The 9,662-nt window shown below is 35.4% G+C and overlaps 1 protein-coding gene across 1 annotated transcript in view; it reads left to right on the top strand.

Annotated features, from left to right (window-relative positions):
* Positions 1 to 1,026: 1,026 nt before the first annotated feature.
* LOC135212512 (uncharacterized) overlaps positions 1,027 to 9,662 on the top strand; it is a 30,055-nt gene continuing 21,419 nt past the window's right edge. The window contains exons 1-3 of the mRNA XM_064246023.1: positions 1,027 to 1,157; positions 8,440 to 8,658; positions 9,437 to 9,589. Of these exons, the coding sequence (XP_064102093.1) occupies positions 8,442 to 8,658; positions 9,437 to 9,589 (370 nt within the window). The 5' untranslated portion in view covers positions 1,027 to 1,157; positions 8,440 to 8,441. The remainder of the gene's footprint in view (positions 1,158 to 8,439; positions 8,659 to 9,436; positions 9,590 to 9,662) is intronic.

Raw genomic sequence — 9,662 nt, 5'->3', positions numbered from 1 at the left:
GTTGACGGAAAGAATATGTAGTGCATACAACCTAGTATACCTGCATACCAGAATTGTAAAAGCAGAAAATTATTCTTATAAAACTTACGAAATATACACATTAAAACTAAAGGAATTCGATGTTAAAAGTACAGACACTAAAATGAAGGGTAACAGAACATGCAGCAAACAAAAATGTGAAAATAGCATTGAACAGAGCTACGCAATACAAGATTAAGGACCGACCTAGAGGAGTGACAGCATTAAAATAAACATAAATAAACAATGCAAGTCAAAACAAATACAGAGAGAAGGAACGTCTTGACGTCTATTGTTTATTTACGCTTTGTTTAACGCTGTCACTCCTGCAGGTCGGCCCTTAATCTTGTGTTCTGGAACTGTTCACTGCTATTTTTTTTTTTTTTTTTTTCCTGTATATTCCGTTACCTTTCATTTTAATGTCTGTATTTTTAAATTTCATTCCTTTACTTTTAATGTTATGTATATTTCGTAAATTTCATAAGAAAAATTTTCTGCTTTTACAATTTTACAAGGAATTTTATTTTTCATTTCAACAGCCCTGATGATGTAAATAAATGGACAATTACGAAACATTGGAATTAAGATGGCTTCTACGTCTGTGTGTCCTCTTCCCTATATATATATATATATATATATATATATATATATATATATATATATATATATGTATGTTTATGTTTGTATAAAGTGTGTAGCATTGCAAATTTTCTTTCCCATTTCATTCTTCGTGGTTTCTTAAAAAAAAAAAAATTAACAGCGTAAGGTAACTGAATACTCGAATCTGCATGTATGTGGTCATTACTTTACCTTTCCCATGAGTAATGTGAAGGATACAATGAATAAATCAAGGGATCATAGAAAGAATTCAGGCATCTTCAACGATTAGCACTTTAAACGATTTCACGCTGGCTACTAAATCATTTGACCATCCTAGTCTCCATCGCAACACAGTCATCAAAGGTGGGTCTGTTCAGCTAAAACTCAACTGTAGTCGCCAGTCGCTGCGCAGCATATCGAGGGGGAAGGAACGAAGACCCGCAATTTACAGCCTCATTCCACGTCTCCTAGAAGTGCTGCCAACTGCTCGGAAGGGTTGCCATCCATACCCATCGAGGATTCAACACCTTGACGGCCAAGTTTGTAAAATTTCGCTTATTTTCTCATGGGATGGGATATAGCGGTTTTTATATATTTTATATATATATATATATATATAAATATATAATGATATATATATATATATCTATATATATATATATATATATATATATATTACTATGTTTTAACCACATATTAACGCGGCACACTTTTAAATGAAAAGATAATCGCGACTAATTTTTCATTATACAAACGCAAACGTCACCATTAAAATCATAAAAGCACCCATATTGCATTAATTATTTTCATCACTAATTTTAAAAATTTCGAACATGAAAGAAACGCGATTGCTGGACCCATATCAGTTTCCATGTGGCAATAAGTGGGTTCCGATAAGCGACAATCTGGAATTTTAGCGTCAGAACTTGCTGAACCGGGAAAATTTTAACCAAATAATTCCTTAACCAGTGTTCTGATAAGTCCCTAGTATTGTAAAAAAAAAAAATGTAAAATCATTTTTTGGGGGTAAAAGCCGCCAGGAATCGTGATTTTTTTCTTTGATTTTCGCGTTATACTCCTAAACAATGCATTTTATCGAAAATATTATTAATGTATACATTGCTTTGTTAGTATAGTACCTATGAATCAACAAAGGTTGACGTTAAAACCCTGAAAATACATCCCCCCCCCGCAAATTCGTCTTTTAACTTTTTAAATAGGCATTTTCTGAAGACTTTTTTTGTTTTGTTTTGCACTATCAGAATATAACAATGTTTCTATGGGGTATAATAATATAGATCTTACTCCATTTGTGAAGGTGGTATGGTTTCGAAAAGGGTTCCCAATTAAACTCCAAATAGGAAGGGAATTTAAGGGAAAAAAAATTGTAACACAATAAATCCTCCATCAATGTCTTCTGATAGGTCCCTAGTATTACTTATTAAAAAAAAAAAAAAAAAAAAAACAACGCCCCGGGAACCCTAGCAAAATTTTTAGCGGGGGACAAAACCCCTGAAATAGTTTTTTTTCTGTTTTTTTTTTTTTTTCATTTTCGCGTTATACGTCTAAACAATGCATTTTATTAAGAACATTATTACATACGAAATTAAAATAGATTAAATTACCTTTCTAATGATATATAACGATGTATACTTTGTGGTATTAGTAAAGCAGCTATGATTCAACTATCATCTTATTCATATAAACCAGTGGTTATTCAGCAACGGGACCAACGGCTTTACGTGACTTCCGAACCACGTCGAGAGTGAATTTCTGTCACCAGAAATACACATCTTTAACCCCTCAGTGGAATGCCCGAGAATCGAACTCGCGGCCACCGAGGTGGCAGGCCAAGACCATACTGATCACACCACTGAGGCGTCTTACGGAACTTCGTTGGGAACATTTTTAAACCCGTGCTGTAGCATCTTCACAAATTGAGAAAAATTTACATTATTATACACCATTATACAGACAATTTATAGAGACAATGTCATATATTAATAGCGCAGCGGTACGAGCCTGTCCCACAGCGTTGCACGACGCACAATCATAACCAACTTAAACCTTAAATAAAATGAAAATTACTGAGGTTAGAGGGCTGCAATTTGGCATGTTTGATGACTGGAGGGTGGGTAATAAATATACCAATTTACAGCCCACTAGCCTCAGTAGCTTTTAAGATCTGAGGGCGGACAGAAAAAGTGCGGACGGACTGGCAAAACCTTTACAAATAAAAACATTTGAGTTAAAAGTCAGCCATGCTAACTTTCTCAATGTTATATAAAAAAACATTTGATATAAAAGTCCGCCATGCTAACATTCTCAATGCTATAAAAAAAAACATTTGATATAAAAGTCAGCCATGCTAACTTTCTCAATGTTATAAAAAAAACATTTTGATATAAAAGTCAGCCATGCTAACTTTCTGTTATAAAAAAAAAACAATTTGATATAAAGTTCCGCATCTAAAAAAAAAACAATTCTCAATGTTAATAAAAAAAATTTGATATAAAAAGTTCAGCCATGCTAAACATTCTTCAATGTTATATAAAAAAAACATTTGATTTAAACCAAAGTCAGCCATGCTAACTTTCTTCATTTATAAAAAACCAAAAAAAAATTTTGGATATAATAAAGTCAGCCATGCTAACATTCCAATGTTTATATAAAAAACATTTGATAATAAAAGTTCAGTCCATGCTAACAAAAAAATTCTCATTTGTTATATAAAAAAACCACATTGAATAAAAGTCACCATGCTAACATTTCTCAATGTTAATATAAAAAAAAACAATTTGATATAAAAGTCAGCCATGCTAACATTCTCAATGTTATATAAAAAAACTTTGATATAAAAGTCAGCCATGCTAACATTCTCAATGTTATATAAAAAAAAAACATTTGATATAAAAGTCAGCCACGCTAACATTCTCAATGTTATATAAAAAACATTTGATATAAAAGTCAGCCATGCTAACTTTCTCAATGTTATAAAAAAACATTTTGATATAAAAGTCAGCCATGCTAACATTCTCAATGCTATATAAAAAAACATTTGATATAAAAGTCAGCCATGCTAACATTCTCAATGTTATATAAAAACATTTGATATAAAAGTCAGCCATGCTAACTTTCTCAATGTTATAAAAAAACATTTAGATATAAAAGTCAGCCATGCTAACATTCTCAATGCTATATAAAAAACATTTGGTATAAAAGTCAGCCACGCTAACATTCTCAATGTTATATAAAAAAACATTTGATATAAAAGTCAGCCATGCTAACATTCTCAATGCTATATAAAAAAACATTTTATATAAAAGTCAGCCTTAACTTTCTCAATGTTATAAAAAAACATTTTGATATAAAAGTCAGCCATGCTAACATTCTGAATGTTATATAAATGCAATTGATATAAAAGTCAGCCATGCCAACTTTCTCAATGTTATAAAAAAAATTTGATATAAAAGTCAGCCATGCTAACATTCTGAATGTTATATAAAAAAACATTTGATATAAAAGTCAGCTATGCTAACTTTCTTAATGTTATATATAAAAACATTTGGTATAAAAGTCAGCCATGCTAACTTTCTCAATGTTATATAAAAAAAATTTTGATATAAAAATCAGCCATGGTAACTTTCTGAATGTTATATAAAAAAAACATTTTATATAAAAGTCAGCCATGCTAACATTCTCAATGTTATATAAAAATACATTTGATATAAAAGTCAGCCATGCTAACATTCTGAATGTTATATAAAAAAAACATTTTGACATAAAAGTCAGTCATACTAACATTCTCAATGTTATATATAAAAAAAACATTTGATATAAAAGTCAGCCACGCTAACATTATCAATGTCATATCTCGGGCAAAAGGATTTGCACTTGCTGCTTTACCTGACGCCATTGCAAACATACAACATAAAGGTTCCACGGATTACATTCCTTAAATGACTTAAATCACGCTGAAGAATTATCATCATACTTCACGCACTAGTTCTCAGATCTTAACAGTATCATTAACGAAATGTGAAACTGGCTGCTTACGTTCTATACAAAACAACTTATTCACCAAATTCGCTGCCATGAGTCATGTTGATACGACGGCTAATGCAGCTATTTTAAGAAACTTTTAAATTTACTCTCTTATTACTAATGGTGGCAGACATTAACGGCTCGATACTTTTATCACAATAAAACTATCATTCGCTTAGACCATTTTAGGTCATATGCGCGTTTTACAGAATTGCATACTGACAGTGTTACGTGATTTTTCTTACAGTCATACACTGTTATGATTTTTGTTGGGAAAACTCTTAAATAAGAGAGAGAGAGAGAAAATGGTTTGGATAGGATTTCCTGGTCGAGCCCCTCCGTTAATAATGTGAACAAGGGCATTTTCGCCAAGCACTGCTCACTGACTATTGACTAACAACCACGTACATTATTTTACTCCTTCATCAACACCCACTCCCGCCCCTCCCCCACCCCCAGATCAACCTCTTGGACACTCGCTGGTGAGGCAAGGGAGCCTGTAATTCCTAACTATATGAATTGCCACATATGCAGGAATTTCCAAGGCTCAAATAATATGAAAATAACCAGAGAAAACTCATGACGGGTAAGGAGCACATGTCAACGGAAATAGACCCAGACCAGTTGAAGAATAAACGAAATGTCACAGATCCTGGCAGCAGAAATGTCAGCCAGTAAAATAAATAAATAGATAAGGTTTTTTTTTAATGTACAACATACACCTATACTAATGGCGATGCCACCACGGCCTTAATTAAAAGCAATACAATGGTAAAATCCTAACTTTCCGTTCTTTGTGTATTTAGTTGATGACGGTCTAGAAAAAAATATTAAGAGTCCCCTGGAGATATTCAGTGGTGCTTGGCGTTTCCCTTCTTAATATGGTATTAGGAGCAATAAAAATCTAGGCTAAGCTGAAAAAGTTTCTTTTACCACTAGTAAGACACAAAATCCACCCCTTGAGGTCTCACGTTTCTTCAAAGAAAAACCTGGGGGAAACTATATCAAACCCAAGATCTCTAGACCTTGATCAAACCTAGCATAACAGCATACGAGGTGCCTTTTCTGACAACGAAAAATAAAGGTAATTCTGACCTTGGACAGAAATGAGAGTTGAAAACTACTAGCAGTTGCAATGACCAGGTTAAACACAGGCCACAGCATGGAAGGAGCTCGCCTGTTCAGAATAAGCCTACGGCGTGACAGAAACTTAACTAACCACCTTTTCAGGAAATGCCACAGACATGTAACGGATGAGAACCCTTTCAGAGGCAGCATTGCAAGTCTGGGGTTAGTGTATCGAATACAACAGCACTGTTAAGTGGTGGTTACTATGACGAAGCAAAAATAACAATATTCATGAAGGTCATGAACAAGTTAATGGTTACAGCAAAAAAATCAGTCAATCGCCATATTTTTCCTCTATTGACGCCCAGTTGCGTGTTAGCTACAGATACATTGTACGATACCATTAAGACGAAATAGAAGTCTAGCTCTCGCTTGAGCACTATAATATTGGAATTGATCTTTGCGAGCCACATTTTCAATTCATGGAAAACTACATTGATTATCTGCACAGTTGTACTATTTACGGTCTATCTGACAATAACTTGGAGATGACTTCCGGACTATTGTAAATTCACATCAACCGTGCATCCGATGTCTATGCCAGTCCCTTACGACGCTCCTGATTGGCTGTTGATAAGCCAGTCACAGGGCTGGACAGACTCAGTCTCTCGAGAGAGTTCACATAGGCAGGATGTATGTTCCACCTCTCCTGAGGGATACGTCTTTCAGGAGAGGTGGAACATACATCGCGCCTATGTGAACACTCTCTCGAGAGAGTTTCTGGCCCTGTGATTGGCTTATCAACAGCCAATCAGGAGCGTCGTAAGGGACTGGCCTAGACGTCAAATGCACGGTTGATGTGAATCTACTATAGTACTTAAAATTTATTTGCTTCGAGACATACTACTTATAAGTACTCTGCATACCTCCGGTAAGATATATAAGATAATGCTCTGTTGCCAAAGACATAAAACGTTAATAATACAGATCAAAATGCTTCATGGCACAGGTTTTTATTATGTCGTAGAACATTCAATACACGATAATCTGTGTTTTTATACTGTTACAATGTTTATAACATACCTTCTGGTGCCGGTTGTCTCGTCTTCTTCACAGGGTATGAGTCCCACTGGAACAAACAAAATTTGCCGTTATTGCACTGTAATTATTTAATCGTGCAAAGCAGAACATTCATTACACTCAACTGACAGATGAATACTCTTTGCAGTAAGATTATACAAAACCGACAAAAAAAAATTTCATAATATTTTATCATTCTTCGGAAATAGATATACTGCCCTTTCAACACATTTTGTCTACTAAAATAAACAGGCGTTTGAGATACAAAACTTTCTAAAAACACTTTTAAAACTTATTTCAGTCCAATTACTTTGCGAGCTCCAAATAAACACTCGATTACGACCATGCAACAGCACGTCTAAATTGTTCCCTGTGGCGTTATTTATTATACGTTCAGCTATTTTTTTCTTCTCTGTACGCTTAATGACCACTTGCTTGCCGGAACGTGAATACCACAACGGATTAAACTGTGGCATTAATAACTGGACTTGATAAACAACATGCTAAAAATGCTACGAAGGCTTTATGAATCAAAGTATTGATCGGGGGTTTTATACCTTCAGGCAGCTGTATTTGGTTCTAAAGGTGATTAAAGTAAATGCTTTCTACTACGTCTACGTACAGGTAAACCCAGTCACTTCTTTCTGGTCATATTTTTTTCTCAACAACTTGTCTTTGCAATGTTTTCTTTTTTCTAAAGGAAATGCCAATGAGATGGGCAACCAAATGTTCTCCCGTCCCCCCACCCCCCGTGCCAAAAGGTGGGAAAATAAAAGGGAAAAAAGAATGAAAGTCGAGTTCCAACAAGAGGGCATCGACAGACCTGTTCTTAAAGAAATTACTTTAAAAACAGTAGCCAAAGCTTTCAGGCAGTAGAGCCTCTTACCGTGCAATCTGAGGATTCTCCAGAAGACAAACGATACAGCATACAAAATTGTTATACTTAGAAACAATATGAAACGAATTTACGGCCCTTGACCACGCCATCTCATCTGTACACTGACAGGTTAAGTGGAGACCTGGACGCCCAGAATACTGAAAGAAGTAAGCTAAAAGCCTGATAAAGAGGAAAAGAGGGCATGAAAGAACAGAACAAAAGACCATCACCAGCAGAGACTATATGTATGTACATGGACACGTAAAATTGGTTTACAAAATACAAAGTAAAGGTGTGAAGCCATATGTAAGGAATTCGAACACTCAAATTTTCTGGGGTTTTGTTACCATGGCTGCTACTTAAAAATTATTTTATAGTTTACTTATTAATAATTTCCATATTGTAATGTTTTCTTATGCAACTTCCAGTCTATGAATTTGCCAAGGGAAAAAATATTACCTATGAACCTGACCATTAAGTATTTAATCAAATGACTTGAACCACCTTGAAACACCAGACACAAGCACAGAATTATTCTTACTTTTCCTTTGATATCTCCATTTCAAAATCAACTCAATCGTACATTGATACATTTGATAGCGTAAATTAAGCTTCTAATAGTGTCAATCTGTACAGTTTAGCATATCCAACGTCATACTTCAAATTTAGACAGATCGTGGAAAACCTCCAGCTATATGGTATAATCGCATCCAATTTCCACATCTAATTCAATGTTTCTGTTCTTGTTCCAGAGATGCACTCCGTGGAAGGTTGGTACACCTGGGTGGCGGCCATGATTGTTCTCATGGCAATGTCGGAGCAACAGAGCCTCGTCGCAGCAACCAAGAACTTCACGTCCATTGCAATCACTTACGTGGAAGGCAATGGCGTAGTGAACAACTATTTACTGGCTTATGGCTTATCCATCCCAGCGAATGAATCTTATTACTCACTGCCTACTGATACGCTTTGTAAGTTTGATGTCATAATAGTCTGAGAATTACTATACCCCGCCCTCCTGGTTTGTACAGTATATAATTTAGCCAAAAGGCCAAGCACTGGGACCCTCCTGGTTGGTAGCCTATGAGAAAGACATTTTAAAACGATTTCCCAGAAACTAGATTTTTAAAAATGTTGCTTTACATTTGCCAAACTTGTGTAATAAACAACATGAAGACTACTATAAGTGTACACGCATGTAATTTTCAAATTCACCTGACTGATATTCATATACATTTTTATGAGAGCTCCAGCTCATTCATAATTTTTGAGCTGTGCTAGACATTGAATTACTGGCGAAGAATTTACTTCAATGCAATGAACAATTTGATGAAATTGGTAACCTCATAATCCTACATAAATGATGAGAATACAAAGCTACTTGACGAGTCTTCCCGCCCCACCGACTACCCAAATACCAAAGGCATTACACTGCACTGAATACACAGGTCTCCTTAAGGGGGCAGTGCCATCAGTGAACTTCACGTACTGCACTGTAGGCATCAACTGAGGTCCTTTGTAGCATCCCTTCAGCTCCTAGCTGCAAATCTTTCATTCCTTTTACTGAGCCTCCGTTCATATTCACTTTCTTCCATCTTACTTCCCGCCCTCTCCTAACAGTTGTTTCATAGTGCAACTGCGAGGTTTTTCCTCCTGTTACACCTTAACACCTAACGCTCTCAATTTCCCTTTCAGGTCCAAGGGCTCAGCCATTGGCCTAAATTTCATATTCCACTCCATTTAACACAGGTGGCTGTCGAACAGCCTGCAGGACAAGCCCCAAATGCAGTGCTTCTTCTCTCCAGAAAGTGGATGGAGTGTCGGTCTGTCGTCTATCTGTTATCAGTGTCAGGAACTCGTCAATTGCGGAGATGCCAAATGCCACCTATGTCTTCAAAATAGGTAAGTTTCTGTGTGAATTTAAATGGGGCACTTATCTATATAACACAGAAATATCTTTCTACATTGCAAGTAT

This window comes from Macrobrachium nipponense, chromosome 41 (assembly GCF_015104395.2).
Source record: "Macrobrachium nipponense isolate FS-2020 chromosome 41, ASM1510439v2, whole genome shotgun sequence".
Lineage (NCBI taxonomy): Eukaryota > Metazoa > Arthropoda > Malacostraca > Decapoda > Palaemonidae > Macrobrachium > Macrobrachium nipponense.
Note: the sequence above shows the minus strand (reverse complement) of the source record. Positions and strands in the feature narration are given on the sequence as shown.